General features: G+C 45.1%; 1 protein-coding gene across 5 annotated transcripts in view; it reads left to right on the top strand.

Annotated features, from left to right (window-relative positions):
• DNAJC3 (DnaJ heat shock protein family (Hsp40) member C3) overlaps positions 1-21,738 on the top strand; it is a 134,421-nt gene that overhangs the window by 43,633 nt on the left and 69,050 nt on the right. For all 5 annotated transcript variants that reach the window (XM_033948151.1, XM_033948149.1, XM_033948152.1 and 2 more), the window contains one exon: positions 16,698-16,772. In XM_033948151.1, coding sequence (XP_033804042.1) covers positions 16,698-16,772 — 75 coding nt within the window. The remainder of the gene's footprint in view (positions 1-16,697; positions 16,773-21,738) is intronic.

Raw genomic sequence — 21,738 nt, 5'->3', positions numbered from 1 at the left:
ATAATTTCCGGTTCTGGTGTTGTGATAATCTATTGGGGCACAGTTTGGGAGCACAGTGGTGTTTCTCTTTTTCATATGGGCAGGGCTGTCTTTATTTCTGAGGCAGCGGAGCCTCTATGGTGCACAGCCTGTTGCACGAGATTTTACCACCGCCATTTTTTCATGGCAGGTGCTAGACAGAATTGGCAAACAGCGTTCTACATCTGGCCCTGGGTAAGTCACTTACTTCTATAAGCCCGACTCCTTGTCTGCCTCAGTTAATGAAACAGTACGTGTTTCGCTCACATTGCATGGAGTTAGTACTGTTTTCATGGTTCCAGTATGCTCCTCTTTCCCTGGCAAGCCTTGATTTTTCTTAGGAGAGTTTCTTTCTTCTTATAGATCCTATAGTGCTCCTCCTGCTGTTCCCTGAACTTCGGCACTTCGTTCTGAGGGGATCTTGACTTCTTCCACTGACTCTTCAGGCTTTCTCTTGAGGGGGAAGACGCTATATTGTCAGGTCAGGGGACTGTGAACTTTTTTTTTTTTTTCAGGATGTTTGCAACTTTGCATCCTCATCAGGTTTCTGGTTCGTTCTTGAAGTTTCTATGTTTTATGTTTCACTTTTATATGTTACTGGTCCTCAGGGCAGTTCTTGTATTTCTTCAGGAACTAAGACGACGTTCCACTCACTGCATGGTGCCCAAGATGGGGGCATTGGGCAGACTGGGGCTGGATTCCATTCTGCTGAATTGGTTTCTCAGGGTTACACATTTCTGCAGAAAAACTTGGAGACAATTTACATTTTCCTATAGACTCTGAATCGGCACTTGGTATGCTTGCCTCTCTTGGAGCAACGCTTTCGATTTTGCCTCATGCCATTTCGCCTACCCCAGGCTTTAGAAAATGAGGGCAGTGGTACCATTTTGGCACTACCAGGCGATTCACCTACTTTCTTCTTGACTGGCTGCTTGATTTGGACGGCGTCCAGTTGGGCCATTTGTCTGCCACAAAAGGGGTGGTTTCTTTTCCTCCGTTCTTTGGACGTGACTCTTTGAATTTGCACAGATCTCTTTTCTCCTGTACTATTTATAGGAATATCGGGAAGCTGTTTTTCTTCATATAGGAGAGAAATGTGTTTCTTCCCTGGGACTAGGGCGATGGGTCACAGTCTCAGGTTTGCATTCTTCTTCTGTCACCTTGTCTAAGAGTATGGGATTCTGTACAGGTTCTGGGATCCATGTTGCTGACTCCACTGAGAACTTCGGCTTGCTTTCCCATTGTAACGCTGCAGCAGTCGCTTTTGTTCCGGTGGTTCCCGGTATCTCAGGGCTCCCATTATTTGGTGGGCTCCTCAAGCATTGCTCTGTATGCTTTGGTGGCTCAGCGTGATTTCTCTTTTCAAAGGCATGACTCAGTCTTTGCTGGACTGGCTCCTGGTCACCAAACATCCCGGGCTGGCGGGTTGAGGGCTCGGTGCCTTCCATCCTCAGATCCACGAGTCTGGTCTTGTTCATTCTTCTACTCTGGAGCATGGTCAGGCTACCGTTTCTGGAGCTTCAGACTATTCTTCCAGTATGACGCTGCAGGTCTTTTCAGTCAGTATTATGATGGTGGTATTTCTCTACAGCCTGGGCAGTAGTTGATATACTCAATTGGCAGGTAACGTCCTAGTTCTACTTCAATGGGTGGACCCTCTTCTTTCTCTTCTGTTGGCAGCTCATGTTACGGGTCAGAAAAAGAGTTTGGATAGACTTTCTCTCCGTGAAATCTGAGCATGGCCCATTTATTGTATGTGAAGGTGTGTAGCTCTTTGTGCGCTCTAGAAAGTGTAAAGGTTAGTAACAGTAAAATCTTCTACATCCTGGATATTGTGAATTTTGGCTCGGGCATTCCAGCTCTTTGTATGGAAGTGAGATTTCCTGGAACTAGACCTCATGGCCTCGTCTCGAAATTTTCAGCTTTCTAGCTTCTTCGGCGGACACAGGGAGTGGGAGTCAGAGGGAGTTGCAGCGTGGCTTCTTTCTTGCCTCTGGTTTCTCTTTTTTCAGTGTTTTCCCCTGGCTGATGCTGACTTGGATTAACCATCTCCCGCTCGCTTTCAGGGTGCAGTATTTGAAGAATCTCTGGTTTGGCTGCGCCATCCTTGCTATGCAAATCTGATTATTTTTTCAACAGCCGGACTATTGAGTTTCCTGGTTTCTCCGGATTTGCTTCCCTAGGGTCCGATCAACCTGGATATTCATACTACTTTGGTAGTTCGGCCTAGCTTTTGAAAAATCATGGTTGACGTGTAAGGGTTATGCGATCCAGGCGATACAGACATCTTCAACTATGGCTTCTGCTTCCTTTTGGAGGTTTTTCCTTTCTTGGGTACTTCTCAACAGTTGCACCCTTCCAGGGTTCTTTTTTGGAACAAGTGTATTGCCAAGGGCTTGGCGTTCAATTCCCTTCAGCTTCAAGGGCCATTCTTAGCTTGTTACCAGGGCTAGGTATCTTGCTCTTCGCTTACTTCTTAGCTTCATGTAGTTCAGTTCCTAAACGGAGTACGGTATATTCATACACCTCTTGGAAAGCCCTGTCCGGCGTATAGTCTTACGATACTTCTTCGCAGTTTACTGAAGGCTTCATTTCTTCCTTGTCTTTTGAGACGCTGAAGGGCTGTGCCATTGAACACGGAGTTTCTTGTGGCCCTGGCTTCAGCTCGGCGGTTTTCTGAGTTGCAGGCCTTGTTCGGCGGGGCTTCCTATTTCTGATTTACAAACTCTAGGGGGGGAGTGTTGGTTTGGTCGGTACTCCATTTCTTTCTAACGAGGTATCATCCTTTCTTTTATGCTGCTCTCACTTTTCCTTCCTTCTTCCTGGGAGATAAAATGGGGAGGCGTGCTTTTATTCACTGCATTTTTTAAAAGTGCATCGCGTTCTCCGCGAGCTAGGTTTCTAATGACTGGTGGTTGTTTAGATCACCTTTTTGTATTCTTAAAGGGGCGCCTCAAGCGTATGGTGGCATCCAAAGCTCGATGGGTCCGGCAGTGGCGTACCAAGGGGGGGCGTAGGGCGGTCCGCCCCGTGCAGCCTTAGGGGGGGTGCACAGCTGGACAGGTCCAGAAAATTCCTGGGCTGCGACGACACTCAGCGGCATCAGCACCCCCCCCCCTCCGTGACGGCACTCAGCGGCATCGGCGCCCCCCTGCCCCGCGACATCACTCAAGTTCAGCCTCCTTCTCCCGGCATCAGCAGAACTTCAGATCGGCAACAGGTGCTCAGTCAAAAGCTTCCCCTGATTGAACTGCCTGGGTGGAAACAGGAAGCTGAGTCAGGGGAAGCTTTTGACTGAGCACTTGTTGCCGATCTGAAGTTCTGCTGATGCCGGGAGAAGGAGGCCAAACTTGAGTGCTGTCGCGGGGCAGGGGGTGCGCCGATGCCTCTGAGTGCCATCACGGAGGGGGGGTGCCGATGCCGCTCAGTGCCGTCACAGGGGGGGTGGGGCCTTGCCGATCTTGTTGCCAAAATCGGAAAGGTGAGGGAGAAAGATGGGCCTGTGGTGGATGGAGAGATTGAGAGAAGGGGGACAGATGATGGAAGTGGGGGGAAGAGAGAGAAGGGACAGAGAGAAGAGGGCAGATGATGGAAGTGGGGAGAGAGAAGAGGGCAGATGATGGAAGGAGGGGGGAAAGAGAGAAAGGGGCAGATGATGGAAGTGGGAGATAAGAGGGCAGATGATGGAAGGAGGGGGGAAAGAGAGAGAAGGAGCAGATGATGGAAGTGGAGAGAAGGGGGAGAGAGAAGAGGGCAGATGATGGAAGTGGGGGAAAGAGAGAAGGGGCAGATGATGGAAGTGGGGGAAAGAGAGAAGGGGCAGAGGATGGAAGGAAGAGATAAATAAAAGGAGGGCACATGATGGTGGAAAGGATTGAGTTAGGGAAATACTGGAGGGGGTGAGGGAAAGAGGTGGCGAGCTGTAGGTAGACAGTAAAAAAGGAAATTGATGACAGGGTAATAAGAACGTAATCTAGATGGATGCAGAAAATAAATTGAAAAGGAAAATGAGGGAAGAAAGGGATTGCAGAAGAGAGGTGAAGGAGAGGAGAGAGATGCCATATAGGGGTGAAAGGAGAGATGGAAGGGGGAGGCATACAGTTTCTAGAAGGGGCATAGAAGGATTGAAGATGCCATATAGGGGCAGAGAGATGGCAGACAGTGAATGGAAGGAAGAGAGTAACAAGAAGATGAGGAAAGCAGAAACCAGAGAAGACAAAGGTAGAACAAAAATTTTCTATTTATTTGTTGCTTTAGGAGACATGTGTCACTGTTTCTGTGGTTTTGCATTGTATGCAGAGTCCACCTTCTTGCTGGTTCAATTTAACCTTTGTCTATGTATTTCTATTTTATCCCCCCTTTTACAAAACTGTGGAGCGTTTTTAGCGCCATACGTGGTGGTAGCAGCTCTGATGCTCAGAATTCTATGAGTGTCAGAGCTGTTACCACCATGGCTAAAATCACACTACAGTTTTGTAAAAGAGGGAGGGGTTAGTTTGTGATGACATATTCCATACTAGGTTAAGGTATTTTCTGAGTTCTGTGTATTCGAAAGACATGGTTTTCTGTTAGGATTGACGGTGTAGGTTTGATCTGTACTAGTCTGGCTTGTTTAGTTTTACAATGGGTGTATTGATGTTGTACTGCTCACTGCATATGTAAGATGCTGCCTTTTCCTAAGTACTTATGTGTGACGTGTGGCTTGTTACTAAAAATCATGTTTTTCGTACAGATGGGGGGGGGTGGCAAAAAAATGATGGGTCCCGGGTGTCACATATGCTAGGTACGCCACTGGGGTCCGGGAGGACGTTATTTATGCTTGCTTGATGGCAGGGAAGCGTGTGACGAGAGAACTTCATGACTTTTCTGCCAGAGCGATGGCTACTTCTTGGACTCGGTCCAGAGGTTTTTTCCTTGGAGGAGTTTTGTCTCGCGGCTACTTGGTCTTCCGAGAGTGCTGTATCTCAGCATTAGTGGTTGGATGTCGGGGCGCATGCGGTGGATGCGTTTAGTACTTCAGTTGTTGCAGAGACAGCGTTTGCATCCCACCCAGATTGAGGATTGCTTTGCTACATCCCATTGGTCTCTGGATTCATCTGCTGCTGTTGCTAAGGAAGGAAAAATTATGTTCTTATCTGTTAATTTTCTTTCCTTTAGACGCAGCAGATGAATACAGAGCCCCCACCCTTTCTGGATATTGTCTGTTGGTTTTTACTTGTGCAACTTTCGCAGTTTGTTATTGTTGATGGTTGTATTCTGTATTATTGTCTTTTGAGATTTGTTATGGGAAAGAAGTTTTTTACATGCTATGCCTCTTGATGGTTACAGATGCTTGGGCAAGGAAATACAGGAGGAGTGCCAGCCAATAGGACCACCTCTTAATAAGTTTCTCTATCTCCGCCTGCTGGTAGATGTGGGCTATCCCATTGGTCTCTAGATTCATCTGCTGCGTCTAAAGGAAAGAAAATTAACAGGTAAGGACATAATTTTTCCTTCCTGGATAGCATAAAACCCCAAATAAAGGTAGATGTGCATGCTATGGAACTCTAGCAAATTCTGCAGTTAGCTGGTGGTAAAACCTGGATTGGATGTATGTAGGCTTTGCTCGTGGAACTAGCAGGAAGTTGCAGCTCTTTCTTCCTCTACCAGCAGCAATAGAATTAACTTCCTTAGGGCGTTATAACCCTAGGGTACCTCTGATGGAACTGGAGTGTGGTTAAGAGAGGGCGTCAAAGGAGGGATATTGATTGTGGAGGCCCAGCTTCACACTTCCAACAGTAGCCTCTGATTCCCTGAGACTTGATCAAATCAAAGGATTTCCAAAATGGAAAGCAGAAGTGAACTCCCACAGAGCTTCTGCATGTCTTTTCAGATCAAGATTCTTCTGGATCTAGAGTTGAGCCACACTTTGCCTGAAAGCCAGAACAGACAAACAGAGGGACTTCCAAAGGAAACACCTCCACCACGAACCAGAGGTATCTTGTACAGATTTCCCCTAGTTTTTGGAGCTGATCATCCCAGGAAGGGCTACAGTCCAGGGCTCTGAAATAGTTGCTCTCAGCATACAAAAATGATGTGGTTTAGAGATTTTTCATCCACATAAAGATTTATTCATCATTTAGAGCACTCCAGGAAATTCCCCAGATCTTACTGCAGCCACCAACTGGACTGTGTACACACCCTGCAGTGTCTTCTTCCTTTTTTCAGTTTAGCCCTACCAGTTATTTATTGGGAAATTTTTAGCTTAGGATTACACAGCAGTTTTATACTAGTGTTACAAAGCTGTGTTTTTCATGTGTTTTGAAATGGATTTGAATGCTTTATATTAATGACTAATGTTTACAGGAAAGCAGATTAACATGAGTATCATTAATAAGTTCATGTGAGCAAATCTGATTGTTGAACATATTCTGCTCTCTGGTAAATTCTGGAGTATAAGAGGGGATTTTGGTCTCGGGGAGTGAATGTTTATTTTGATACCAACTGCCACACTTTTATCAGGAATAATTCCAAGAACCTTGGTTTCACTTGCTGCAGGGCTCATTCAAAGAGACCCGAAGGTGTATGGGGCTGGTCTCCTGCAAGGCAAAAGCAGCTGCAGGGCAGATATGGCAGGCCCTGAGACTACAGTACTGACAGACTTTTGCATCATCATCATCTTTGAGGAATTTGACCCATTCTAACATCTAGAACTGTTTCAGCTCTGACATGTATGATCAGTTTGCATTCGGTTTTACCACAGCATTGCAAGAAGGTTTAGATGAGGACTTTTAATTTAGATAATCCCAAACATAAAGGGCCCCTTTTACTAAGGCCTGCCAGAGTAAATGTACCAAAGCCCATAGGAATTGAATGGACTTCTATGCATTTATTGAGGCTTTGTAAAAGGGACCCCAAATCTCCTTCTCTTCATTAGCTGTTCTATAGTAGGTTTATCTTTTTAAGGTGTAACTTTATGAAGGATTTTTCACATGTAATGTACTTTAATAAAATTACCTCAGGAAATAAGTGTGTAAAGTATGTGACCTATGTGTAGGCATATTTATTAACAACATTTTTTGAGTCAAGTTATTAATTATGCATATTTTAATAAGATATTCAACTACAAACATTTCTTCCATAAATATTTTTATATATGAAATGGATCATCGGGTAGTGTATTTAAGCTTTTACCATTTTCCATTTTTCCTTTTTATTCCAGTAAGTCTATTTGTTTTGTTGTCCCCTCCACTTTTTACTTTTAAGTTTGTTTTAGTTTAACAATATTCTGATAATTGTAAACTGTTTAGGTATATTTTTGATAAACAGTATATCAAAGATTAAATAAACTTGGAAACTTGGGGGTCCTTTTATCAAGCCGCGCTAGCGGGGTTAGCGCGTCGGACATTTCATCACACGCTAACCGCCGCGGCCGGCTAAACAACTAACAATGTAGGCGTTAGCGGCTAGCGCGGCAGGCGGTTTAACGCGCATTAAACCCCTATTGCAGCTTGATAAAAGGACCCCTTGGTTTCAGCCAAGACTCAACGTTGCAGCATCACCCAAATCATCATTCATAGATCCTTTAAAAAAAACAAAAAAATAAGAATTGAATTTTTTGGTAAGGAAGAATTAACATTATGTAATGAATGGTTGAATGATTAAAGTAGTCTCTACCCCAGTGCAACAAAGAGAAAGAGGACACTCGAAGTTAGAGTAATACTTTTAAAACCAATAGGAGGAAATATTTTTTCACTCAGAGAATAGTTAAGCTGTGGAATTAGTTTCCAGAGGATATAGTGAAAGCGGTTAATGTAGCTGCTTTTAAAAAAAAGGTTTGGACAAGTTTCTGGAGGAAAAGTCCATAGTCTGCTGTTAAGACAGACATGGGTGAAGCCTCTGCTTGCTCTGGATCGGTGGCATGGAATGCTGCTACTATTTGGGTTTTTGCCAGGTACTTGCGACTTAAATTGGCCTCTGTGAAGATGGGATACTGGACTAGATAGATTATTAGTCTGATCCAATAAGGCTTTTCTTATCATGTTAGGGGGATGGGGGGAGATGACTGAGGGCTCCTTTTACCAAGCTGCGTTAGGGCATTAACGCGCGGAATAGCGCACACTGAATTGCCGCACGCGCTAGACCTTAACGCCAGCATTGAGCTGGTGTTGGTTCTAGCCATGTAGCATGCAGTAATATCATGTGTGTGCTAAAAACGCTAGCGCACCTTAGTAAAAGGAGCCCTGAATGGCACTGATATTTAAGCTAAGTGATTTGTCATTTTTGTTTGCAAAGCTACAAAATTTAAAAATTATTTTGAAAAAAGGACCTGTGATAAATTGGGTAATGCTGCAACAATGAATTTTGTCTGAAACCACCACCTGACAGTCCAATTTATACACAAATATTTATGGGAGAATTTTGTGTTTCATTATTTATAGTTTAACTTGTTCCTGGAATAAGACATCTGATCTGATGCCACATTTATTGTAAATGTGGAGGGGCATTTTCTATAGGATATCTAAGGGCTCCTTTTACAAAGGTATGCATGGAGGGGCATAATCAAAAAAATCATCTAAGTCCCCTTTTGGCCTAAGGCTTTAAACGTTGAAAGTAGAAGCAGGGAAAATATCCATTATCAAAAAAAACATCCAAAAGGAGGTGGTTTTTTTTTTGTTTGTTTTTTTTATAATGGCCTGCCTCTACGTTTAGCTGTTTAAATGCCCAGACCATCACTATGTATAAACTTACACCATATAATCAATCTAAAAAAATCCTAAGCCCCAAACGTCCAAAACAAGAGCTTTTAGGTGAAGAAGGAGCCAGTCCTTTGCCTAAAAACTGGATTCTGTAACCGGTGTCTGTCAAAAACACTGGTTACAGAATCCCCACCCCCCCCTACAACGATCCGGGCAGGAGGGAGCCCAAGCCCTCCTGCCCTGGCGAACCGCGATCCCCCCCACCCCTGCTGACATCGGGGCAAGGCGGAGCCCAAGCTCTCTTGCCCCGTGATCCCCAATCCCCCCTGCCGAGTTCGATGGGGCCAGGAAGGAAGCCCAAGCCCTCCTGGCCTGCAGCACCCCTGAACCCCCAACTCGATCAGGGCAAGAGGGAGCCCAAGCCCTCCTGGCCCAGCAACACCCTCTAACCCACACCCCCCACTAAAATACGGGCAGGAGGGATCCCAGGCCCTCCTGCCCTCAACGCAACCCTCCCACACGATCACCCCCGATTGGCCCCCATGCTGACCCATGACCCCCCACCCCCCTTCCCCATACCTTAAAATTGTTGGACGGACGGGTGCCAAGCCCGTCCGTCCGACAGGCCGGCCATCTCAGGAATGGCTGGCCTTAGGGCCTGATTGGCCCAGGTGGCTCAAACCCCGCCCACAGGTGGGGCTTGAGGCGCCTGGGCCAACCGGAATCGGCCCCCTCCTGTGGGTCTTAGGCCCCTCCTGTGGGTGGGGCCTTGGGCACATGGGCCGGTTGGGTCTAAGTCCAAACGTATAAGTGCCGACTAGGCAACTTGTCAAAATCTTTGGTTATACGTGTTGCTTACCAATGGTGAAAGTGTCACAGAGGTCTCGGTGGGAGACACATTGGCCTCAAGCGACCATAACATGATATGGTTCAATCTTGGAAAAGGCTTCACTAAACATGCCACACTGACCAAGGTCCTCAAATTCAAGAACACAAACTTCCAAGAGATGAGTGACTTTGTTCACCAGATGCTACAAAACCAAGCAGAAACCGATAGTGTGGATGAAATGTGGTCGACTCTGAAAGCCACCATACAGGAAGCGACAAACCGTTATGTTAAGCTAGTAAGTAAACACCGTAGAAACAATAAACCACAGTGGTTCACTGCGGAGATCTCAGACCTCATCAAAGAAAAAAAAAAAGCATTCATCTCTTACAAACAATCAAGGGAACAGGACTCCAGGGCAGAATATCTGACCAAGTCAAAAGCCGTCAAAACAGCAGTCAGGGAGGCTAAATTAAACATGGAGGAATCTCTAGCAAAGAATATCCAGAAGGGAGATAAATCATTCTTCAGGTATATCAGCAACAGAAATAAAAACTCAGGGGGAATAGTACGTCTAAGGAAACCAGACGGAGACTATGTGGAAAAGGACTCAGAAAAAGCCCAACTGTTAAATGAATACTTCTGCTCTGTCTTCACCCGAGAAGCTCCAGGGCATGGCCCTCAGTTACAGACAAGGGCTGACTCAGTTGACCCATTTAGCGATTTCAAATTTACGCCCAACAGTGTCCACGTTGAGCTGTCCAAGCTCAAGGTTTACAAGGCAATGGGACCGGACAACCTGCACCCCAGAGTACTCAGGGAGTTGAGCGATGTCTTGGCGGAGCCGCTGTCGGCGCTTTTCAACCTCTCTCTTAGTTCAGGTAGCGTCCCGTTGGACTGGAGGAAGGCTAACGTCATTCCACTCCACAAGAAAGGCCCCAAGACAGAAGCGGCAAACTACAGACCAGTGAGTCTCACATCAATAGTGAGCAAACTAATGGAAACTCTTATCAAACACCAATTAGATACGATCCTGAATGAAGAGAACCTACGGGATCCCCGTCAACATGGATTTACTAAGGGGAGATCCTGCCAATCCAACCTGATCAGCTTCTTTAACTGGGTGACGGGGAAGCTAGATGTTGGAGAGTCCCTGGACATCGTATACCTGGACTTTAGCAAAGCATTCGATAGCGTGCCTCATCGCAGGTTACTAAGCAAGATGAGTTCCATAGGATTGGGTGACACATTGACGAAGTGGGTTGGGAACTGGCTTGGAGGTAGGGTTCAAAGGGTAATGGTGAATGGAACCCCCTCTGAAATGACGGAGGTGATCAGTGGAGTACCCCAGGGCTCTGTCTTGGGCCCAATACTATTCAATATCTTTATAAGGGACTTGGCAGAAGGGCTCCGAGGTAAGATAACATTATTTGCCGATGACGCCAAACTAAGCAATGTAGTGGGCAAAAGCACAATAGATAAAAATTCAATGCCCGACAATATGATGCATGATCTACTCTTACTAGAGAGCTGGTCTAAGACATGGCAGCTCAGCTTCAATGCCAAAAAATGCAAAGTTATGCACCTGGGTACCCAAAATCCATGCAGGACTTATACCCTTAATGGCGAGATCCTAACAAGAACAGTTGCAGAACGAGACTTAGGGGTGATCGTCAGTGAGGACATGAAGGCTGCCAATCAAGTGGAGCAAGCTTCTTCCAAGGCAAGACAAATCATAGGTTGCATACGCAGGGGTTTCGTCAGCCGTAAGCCCGAAGTCATTATGCCTTTGTATAGATCCATGGTGAGACCGCACCTGGAATACTGCGTGCAATTCTGGAGGCCACATTACCGTAAGGATGTGCTGAGGCTGGAATCGGTCCAGAGAATGGCCACCCGGATGGTCTCGGGACTGAAGGATCTCCCGTACGAAGAACGGTTAGATAAATTACAGCTATATTCGCTCGAGGAGCGTAGGGAGAGGGGAGACATGATCGAGACGTTCAAGTATCTCACGGGCCGCATCGAGGTAGAAGAAGATATCTTCTTTTTCAGGGGTCCCACGGCAACAAGAGGACACCCGTGGAAAATCAGAGGCGGGAAACTGCACGGTGACACCAGGAAATTCTTTTTCACCGAAAGGGTGGTGGATCGCTGGAATGGTCTTCCACTTCAGGTGATTGAGGCCAACAGCGTGCCTGATTTTAAGACCAAATGGGATCGACACGTGGGTTCTATTCGCAAAGTAAAGGCAGGGGAGGGTCATTAGGGTGGGCAGACTGGATGGGCCTTGGCCCTTATCTGCCGTCGATTTCTATGTTTCTATGTTACGCCTGCCCACCGCCCGCCCTTTCCCCTCCTCTTAAAACACCTCTTTTCTCTCTGTGCATTTAGAGGCAGGGGAAAGGCCTAAGCTGGTTTGTAGATACGTCTAAAATCAGCTTTGATTATGGGTACTTGGACGATCAGGCTTTTTGATCGTCCAAGTACTCATTTAGGCCACTTTTTAGACGGTTTTGTTTTGTTTTTTTTTATTATGAGCCCCTAAGCGTTATAGTGCATGCAATGGTTTAGTGCGTGCTAGCCAAAAATCTACCGCCTGCTCAAAAGGAGGCGGTAGCGGCTAGCGCGTGCGCTATTCCATGCATTAAGGCCCTAACGCGCCTTCGTAAAAGGAGCCCTAAGTCTGAGTTTAGATGTTTGGGAAAACCAAAAATCTAGCAGAGAAAATGTCCATTTTTGAAACCGCAAGACATCTCAAATGACCTGTCTGGATGTTTTGGCCTTTAGTGTGTCTTTTTGGGCCATTTTAGAATCTGAAAATGTCCAAATGAAAAACGCACAAAAATAAGCCATTTGGTCATGCAAGCAGCCAGCATTCTTAGTAAACTGGCTACACAGACATCAGATTAGAGCAGAGGCGCACTCTAGGAGGTATTGTGGTGAACATCACTTTAAAAAGTTCCATAACCTGTACCCACCTGTATACCACAACACCCTTATGCCTGCAGGTGTCATCTTTATGTAGGTACTGTAGGTTTTGGGTGGGTTTTGGAGGGCTCACCATATAATATAAACAGGTTATGGTGAGATGTGTACTTGGAATGTTTTAATGTGGCGTTCACTATAGTACCTCTTAGAGCAGTGTTTCTCAGACTTTTTTTTAGCTTCGGCAAACTAAATCGAGCAAATGTTTTTCGCTATACATTATAATTGAAATTGAAAGAAGTACGATACATAGAATTAATAATCAATGCAAGAGCTGTGCTTGTTTTTGAGTGCAAAGCGTGGTTCAATAGCGACAAGCAAACACATTTTATCATGCACCATCTGCAGGCATTCTCTTTTTTTTAAATTTAATTTCTGTAAAAGCTGAAAATCCAACTTCACAAAGATAAGACGATCCAAACGTTAACAAAGCCTTGATTGCTTTATTGCTCAAGTTAGGATGGATACTGCATAAAAAAATAAAATTACTTGCCATTAGTTTTCAAGGACCAATCGCATCAAAGAATGATGCTTTTGTCTGGGTAGTTGTATCCTTACACTCAAAGATGCTCATAAAATATTAGTTTTTTAATTTCCTTTTTATTAAATTTCCTTTTTAATCCAAGCAGGAAAAACAGGTTTACAAAAACTCATCAATATAACATAATTCTGAAATTAAATCATTCTAGTCCACATTAATGATGGAGATATTCTAAAACAAAAAGCAAACAAATATAGGGCACCTTTACGAAGGCGCATTAGGGCCTTAACGTGCACTAAAATGCCACACGCTCTAGCCTCTACCACCTCCTCTTGAGCAGGTGCGTGCGGTAAAAACACTAGTGCATCTTCGTAAAAGGAGCCCATAGTCAACAGAAAAAAAGGAAAATAGCTCTTCTGTTTCTTTTACCCTTTTTAAACCTAGAAAATATTACTGTGAAACAGAAACTTTACCAAAGAATTTTTTCCAAATACAGTGGTATCTTGGTTTACGAGTGCACCGGTTTGCGAGTGTTTTGCAAGACGAGCAAAACATTTGCAAAATCGGCGCCTCGGAAACCGAGCGCGCTTTGATTTGCAAGCACCCCCCCCCCCGCTAACCGGCACCCCTCCCGCCGTGACCTGAGGTCCCCCAACCCACCTGAACCCTCTTCTTACTTCAGTGTAGCCTCCGCAACGGCACCAGCATGTCTTGCCGGTGCCTAAAGGTCTGCCTCCTGTGCTGGGCCTTGAGCATGTGGTGGGGGTAAGGGGCTCCCTCCTGCCCAATCCGATCGGGGGGGGCTGGGGGTTTTGCCTAGGCAGGAGGGGTTGGGCTCCCTCCTGCCCAATCCGATCGGGGGGCTGGGGGTTTTGCCTGGGCATGAGGGGTTGGGCTCTCTCCTGCCTGGATCGCTATGGTGGGGGGGATCGCGGCAGGAGAGATTGTCTATCTCTCCTGCCGCGATAGCGATCTGAAGTGCCACAGTTGGTGGCACTTCAGGGTATTGTTATCACGGCAGGGGAGATGATCCATCTCTCCTGCCGTGATTGTTGCGGTGGGGGTTAGGCAGGTTGCTGGGGCTGCTGAGCTGATCACGGCAGCTGTGATCAGCTCAGTGGCCCCTTTTTTGGCACTTATACCTGTTTTGACTTGGTCCAAGTCAAAATGTATAAGTGCCGACTAGTCAACCTGTCTAAACTTTTGGTTATACCTGCTGTATGACTATGTCTAGGTCAGCCCACCTCCCGCTCTTTCCCCTCCTCTAAAAATGCCTCTTTTCGCTCTATGTGTTTAGAGGCAGGGGAAAGGCCTAAGCTGGTTTTAGATGCGTCTAAAACTAGCTTTGGTTATCAGTACTTGGACGATCAGGCTTTTTGATCATCCAAGTATCGATTTAGGCCACTTTTTAGACGTATTTTGTTTTTTTTATTATGAACCCCATAATGTATTAGTAAGTGTACTTTCTGATGTACCCAATTTTAAACAATTTTTAGAGGTTATGTAGACATAATAGTACCTGAGAAAAATATGCTTTAGTAACAATTCGGAATGTACATTCTCACCAACATGCCCCTTCAACTATGTGAGATATGAGTTTGTGTTTGGAGCCAGTGTACCCCTCGCAACAGATGCTCTCCCTCATCTCTCTGACTCAAGTCTTGAAACTACTTCAGTTAGGGTGCATCTTAGTACTCTTAGCGCTCTCCACACCCTACTTGATAAAAAACCAGTCTACATCCTTTGGTTGCCAGATTTATGAAAAGCCTTAACCACACCAAACCACCTCTCAAACATCCTCTGGTAGCATGGAACCTTAACATTGTCCTTTTACACTTTGATGAAGTCTCCATTTGAGCCAATCTCATCCTCATTTCTTAAACATCTTACTTGGAAAGTAGCATTCCTCGTATCTATTACATCTGCTTGCCAAGTCAGTGGACTTCAAGTGCTTTTGTCGGATCCACCTTTTACAACATTTTACCATGATTTGAGTGGTTCTCTGAACTCATCCAAAATTCCTCCCCAAAATAGCTTATGAATTTCACCTGAACCAATCGCTTCCAGTCTTCTTCCCAAGACTTCACTCACACCCTGATGAAGCCGCCCTCCACATACTGGACTGTAAATGTGTATTAGCTTATTACTTGGATCGCACCAAACCTCACAGAACTTCCAAGCTGTTCCTGTCATTTGATCCTAACACCAAGAGAACCATCTCAACATGGCTGATGGACTATCTTCTTTTGCTATGCTCTTCGGGCTCAGCTGACACTGGAAAGCCATGTCACTGCACATAAGGTTGGATCAGTGGCCACTTGCGTATGTCCCACTCTCATTGAGGGCATTTGTAAAGCAGTCACCCGGTCTCTCTGTTCATACCTTCACATCCCACTACTGTTTGGAGAATCATTCATTCCAGATGGGATAGTCGGTTCGGCTAAGTAGTTCTATAGAATTTATTCTCCATTTAGATGCCAACTTCTCTCTAACCATGCTGAATTTGCCAGACTCATGTTACTAGAAAAATCTATTACCTCTTCTATTATCCTGGCAGCTAAGGAGTCCCACATGTTTGAATATGCTGCCTGCTTGTCCTAGGATAAAGCACAGGTTCAAGGACAGCTATAACAGGTTCAAGGACAGCTTTTTAAACTTTTTACTGAACTGACTTCAAATGCGACTTTCTTTAAGTTATTCCCTTTATTATCTAACTAGTTTTTAAGCCCGTTACATTAACGGGTGTTTTTCTCTCTCTCCTTAGCCGCTGTCTGTCTCTCTCTCTCTTTCCTCGGCTGTCCACCACCACCCCTTGCCTGCTCCTCCTGTCCAGCAGCAGCCCTTCTCCCTTTTTATTTACCTCTCCCCTGTCCAGTAGCACTCCTTCACTGCTTCCCTGTCCAGCAGCAGGCCTTCTCCCTTCCTTTTACCTCCCCCTGTCCAGCAGCAGCCCTTCTCCCTTCGTTTTACCTCCCCCCTGTCCAACAGAAGCCCTTCTCCCTTCGTTTACCTCCCCCTGTATTTCTCTGTTGCGCCATGCCTGCCTGTCTCTCCATGGCCCCCTTCTGTTCCCCCCCTCCCAGAGCAAAGCATAATTGCTGTCTGCCCCCCAGCACACCCCTCCCCTCAAAGCAACCCCCTTTCCCTTTCCACTTCTTACCAGCATGGGACACCTCGCAGCACCCGCATGACAAACTCCTGCCGTTGCTGAGACAAACCGCCGCTCAATCCACTGCATACGCCACAAGCCGCCCCACGTTCCGCAAATGGAATGTGGCCATGGAAGCACACAGCACGGCGGCAGAGATCACGGCCTCCTAAGTGCGCATGCGCGCTTAGGGTTTTATTATAGAGGATTCCTGTTACACTCTTATCTGTCTGCATGTTCTGCCTCAACTTATACTGTATACTTATACTGTATGCTATCTTTTATAATGTATATTTGCATATTATGTAAATATTGCATGCTAAATACTGTTTTTGAGTATGTTTATTGCTTTAATTATCTATTGCCTATGTTTGACTTATTCTTGCTTTAGACTGCCTTGGGTAAAATTTTTCAAAAAGGTAATAAATCATAATAAACAAATTGTACTAAAACACAGCCCATTCTAAAAGGGTTCACAGACTTTCTAAGTACTGTACTTCTATGCAAGACCAACTTTAAATGCTTTCTTAGCCTTTTAAATTTTATATTTCTTTGCAGGCAAGACTGCAAAGAGGTCATTTATTACTTAAACAAGGAAAGCTGAATGACGCAGAAGAGGACTTCGAGAATGTGGTAAGGTGAAAGAAATTATGCAAATTTTTAAATATCCTAAATAGTACCAGGTTAAAATAGCCCCTGTCAAAAGGGCCTGCCCTCCAAACTGTTTTACCCATACTGCTGTTGCTAGCCTAAGTACTTACTTGCTCAGGACTGACCTTAGGCAGGGGACCCAGAGATGGAAAGAGGAAGTTATACCAGACCACTGGGAGGGGGCAGGGGACATAGAGGGAAAAATGCTGGATCTGGGGTATCTGAGGAAGAGAAGAGAGAGGAGAGGAACAGTGCACAGACAACAGATGCTGGACATGAAGTAAGAATAGAGATAGAGACATAGGGAAATGCTGAAACAGGGGTGAATAGGGGCATTAAGATGTTGAACAGGGATACAGGAGAGAGATGCTGGACAAGACAGATAGGAATGCAGAGAGAAGATGGATGGCAAATATAGAAAAAGAAAACATGACAAAAGGCTGTTTTGTTAAGGCTATTTTGTTGGGGCTGTTTTGTCCAAGATATTATGTCGGGGTGCCATCCTAACTCCTTTTTAATCACTGTATTCTCCAAGCACTACTCCTTCCTTTGTTCTTTCATCTCGTTGTATAGAGGGGAAGAAGGGGCAAGTGTTGGTCTACAACAGGGGTCTCAAAGTCCCTTCTTGAGGGCCGCAATCCAGTTGCGTTTTCAGGATTTCCCCAATGAATATGCATGTGATCTATGTGTATGCACTGCTTTCAATGCATATTCATTGGGGAAATCCTGAAAACCCAACTGGATTGCAGCCCTCAAGAAGGGACTTTGAGATCCCTGGTCTACAACTTGTAGGACTGGAATTTGTCATCTCTTTCTCTTAATGAACCTAATGTTCTGGACTCTTGCTGGTGTTGATGTAACTAAGATCTTGGGCAGAGGAGGAGAGGAAGTAGTCAGGGCAGACCAGAAGAGAGTGAAGGGAGCAGAAGAGATTGTATGGAAGGGACAAAAGTGAGGAATGGGTGAGGAAAGAAGAGAAATTGAAAAAGGAAAGGATGTAGATTTAGTAGAGAGACTTATTAGAAGCAGAGAGGGATAGGTAATGAGGACAGCCTAAGGTGTTGCATTCCATTTGATAGTGGTATTAGGGAATATTATTTGAAGGCATAATACTAATATTAGTGTACTAGCAACTGAATTTTTACATGTGTAGGAATAAAGTACAGTAGAACAAATATTACATTACATTACATTAGAGATTTCTATTACCTTACGGTTCAAGGCGGATTACAAAAGAATTAAAAAAACGGAGGGTTACAATGGAAGAACATTTGTCCTTTCTGGAGAGGTAAAGAGTAGGTTATGTCGTTTCTGTGTGGCGGGAAGAGGGAGGGGGGAAGGACGGTAAGTTTGAAGTTAGGGCTGTTTCAAGAATTTCTTGAAGAATGTAGTTTTTATTTCTTTTCTGAACGTCTTGTAGTCTGGTGTCGTTATCAGTAGATTGAAGATTTGGTTATCTTGTTTAGCTGCTTGAGTGGCCAGGAGGCCATCGTATAGTTTTTTCCGTTTTACTTCTTTGATCGAAGGTGTGTGAATGGGGTGTGTGTTTTTCTGTGGTCTGATTGAGGTGGTTTGGATGAGGCAGTTGTTCAGGTAGATTGGGCTGTCTCTGTTTTAAGGCTTTAAATAACATACAGTAGAATTTAAATAGTATTCTTTCTTGGATTGGTACTAAAGACACAATCCATATGTATTCTTGGAATAAATAAGCTTCTCTTTGTGAATCCTTTATTGTGAAGTTTAACATTTTTTCAGTTTAGCCCATACTTAGCAATTTAATTCTTTACACTTCTCCCTCGGTATTCGCGGGGGATAGGGGCAGAGCTGGACCACGAATGGAGAAAAACTGCGAATATCTTTTCGTCCGGCTCTGACCCACCCCACCTTCCCGGCCTTATCTGGTGGTCTAGCAGGCTTTCGGGGCAGGATCGATCTTCCTACGCTCCTGCCCCATGCAGATCGCCAATAGGAAATGACTGCCGTGAGTTCCCTTAGTCTCTCAAGACTATGGCGGGAGCGCACGGCAGCCATTTCCAATTGGCAATCTACACTGGGCAGGAGCGTGGGAAGATCGCTCCTGCCCCGAAAGACTGCTAGACCACCAGGTAAGGCTGGCATGCCGGGAGAGAGGCGGGAACGTGATAAAATATGGGCTCCCCCCCCAAAAAAAAAAAATCATAAATTTGTGAAACTGCGAGTGTGGAAACCGCAAATGGGGAGGGGGAAGTGTATTCTTATCTATTCCCAATAAGGATGTCTGTCTCCTCCCCTCTTTGAATGGAAACTTCTCACCATGGCCAAGAGCAAGATCATCTCTGCTCTGCCTTTTGACGGGTGACCTCACTGGGCACGCAGCTAACCCAGCTGGGAATAAAACTATTTAGTTATGCAGATGACTTTACGATTATCATCCCATTCGCTAATTCTGTCTCTGAAACTATTCCCAAAGCTTCAGAAGCCATAAACATGATGGAGCACTGGATGACAAACTTTAGGCTCAAACTTAATTCAGAAAAAACAACTTTCTTCGTTGCTTCGCCACATCCGCTTGACACCAAATAACAACTATGTATCAGTAAACTTAGTTACCCTATACAGCCCACCATTAAGATACTAGGTGTAACTTTGGATCAATGCCTAACCATGAAAGACCAGGTAGACTCCTTAATCAGAAAGGGATTCTTTACTCTCTGGAAACTCAGATCCATTAAAGCTTACTTCAATACATCAGCATTCAGAACCCTAGTCCAATCCCTCGTACTAAGTCTACTTGACTACTGTAACATTGCTTATTTAGCAATTTCCCAAAAGAATATGCAACGTTTACAATTGATGCAAAATGTTGCAGTCAGACTGATCTTTGGGCTGAGGAAGTTTGACCACGTGACACCCTACTACCGGCAGCTGCATTGGCTGCCAATGGCGGCACGCGTAAAGTTTAAATTTGCCTGCTTCTGCTTTAAAGCACTACACGGACTTGCCCCTAAATACATAACTGACCTTTTCTTCTTCTCAGCCAACAGACACAAGAGAAGTTCACATTCCAATTTTGTTTCCCCCCCAGTTCGAGGTTGTAAACTGAAAAAACACCATGAACACCTTCTCTCACACCAGGCAGCATCGTGGGGTAGAGACCTTGAACAATTGCTTTCGCCCACTACTTATGGGGAATTTAGGAAACATCTAAAAACACACTTGTTCCTAAAGCATCTAGACAACTGAGCCTCTCTTCTCTTTCCCCTCTATAGCGATTAACTTGTCCTTTTGATCACTCTCCTCAACAATGAATTTCCTGTCCTATTAATTCTCTTTCTTCCTCCCCTCTTAAAGTCAATTCAATTTGTTACCTTTGCTTAATCTTCTGTAAACCGCAAAGAACTTCACGGTATTGCGGTATATAAGCTGTTATTATTATTATTTCCCGCCACTGCACATCATTCTGGTCTCTGGCTGGATATCTCATTCTTCAACTGGCTGGTATCCAGGAAAGCCCTTATTATACAGGATTGTATCCATAGGCAATAATGTTGGGTTTTGTTTTGGTTTTTGTCTTGTCATTGGCTGTAGACAGGTGAAATAAGTGATATGCTTGTTGGTGCTTTTCTCAGACCTGACCGTTATGATCTCAGCATCTGCTGTGGTGCAGGGCCTATACATGTATATGAAGAGTGCAACTTGTCATGTGCCTCCTGGCACATGACACTGCCATTTACTTGTGGAGATGACTGGATCACTTATGTTAGTTCACTTATATTTCTTCTAAGGCCTAGTTCACAGGCTTCAATTTGATCCTTTGTCCTAACTTTACTATTCTCGTGCAAAAGTCTCATACCCCAGATCATGTGCAGCATTTTTCACCAGTGCCCACCAACCCCATGCCCATTTATCCTTCTATTACCCCTCTCCAACACCATATCTCTCCCTCCATTACTATGTCCAACATTCCTCCCCCTTGCATCCCTTTCAGTCTGTCCCTCTGGTCCCTCTCCACCATCATATCCAACATTTCTCCCTCTCATCCTTCTATTCTCCATGCATCTCTACCTCGCTCCTCTCTCTCCATGTCCAATTTTCCTTTCTGCTTTTCCCCATGTGCACCATCTCGCACTCACACTCATACCCAACAATTCTCCCTTTCTATTCTCTCCCTCCTATGTCCCAAGTTAGTGCCCCCTTCCTCTCTCCATTCTGTGTCCTATGTTCATGCCCCCCTTTCTTTCTGTGTTGAGTTCATGCCCCCTCCCCCTCACTGACTTCCAACCTTTGTCCCAAAATTAAGTTGCACCCCTGGGCATCCCTGCCTGCCCTGCCCACACACCACCTCCCTCCCCAGAAGCCACTGGTGATCCATGCTTGCCTGTCTGTCTGTCCGCCGCAGCTCCCCACCCTCAAAGCCATCCCTGTTACTTTGTCAGGGTAGGACTCGCTCCATCCTCTCCCAGCAGCAGGGATAGCACATGCAGACATTCACACACTGCACGTGGCTGGTCCACAATCCTTCCCTCTGATATCAATTCTAATGTCAGAGAGAAGGTGTAGAGCAGTGGTCTCAAACTTGCGGCCCGGGGGCCACATGCGGCTCGCCAGGTACTATTTTGAGGCCCTTGGTATGTTCATCATAATCACAAAAGTAAAATAAAACAGTTTCTTGATCATATGTCTCTTTAGCTATAAATTACAATATTATTATTAAGACTTAGCCAAAAGGAAAGATTTATAAACTATAAAAAGTTTTACCTCATGCAAAATTGTCATTTCTTTAATAAAACATTAACTATTTTTCTGAGGCCCTCCAAGTACCTACAAATCCAAAATGTGGCACTGCAAAGGGTGTAGAGTCAGCTACGCAGCGTGTGAGTTGCTGCCTACTGCACGGAGTGCTTCTGGGGAAGGAAGCAGCCAGTTCAGCTCCAACAAAGTAACAGGGAGTGGGGGGGTGGTGCAGCGG

This window comes from Geotrypetes seraphini, chromosome 6 (assembly GCF_902459505.1).
Source record: "Geotrypetes seraphini chromosome 6, aGeoSer1.1, whole genome shotgun sequence".
Classification (NCBI taxonomy): Eukaryota; Metazoa; Chordata; class Amphibia; order Gymnophiona; family Dermophiidae; genus Geotrypetes; species Geotrypetes seraphini.
Note: the sequence above shows the minus strand (reverse complement) of the source record. Positions and strands in the feature narration are given on the sequence as shown.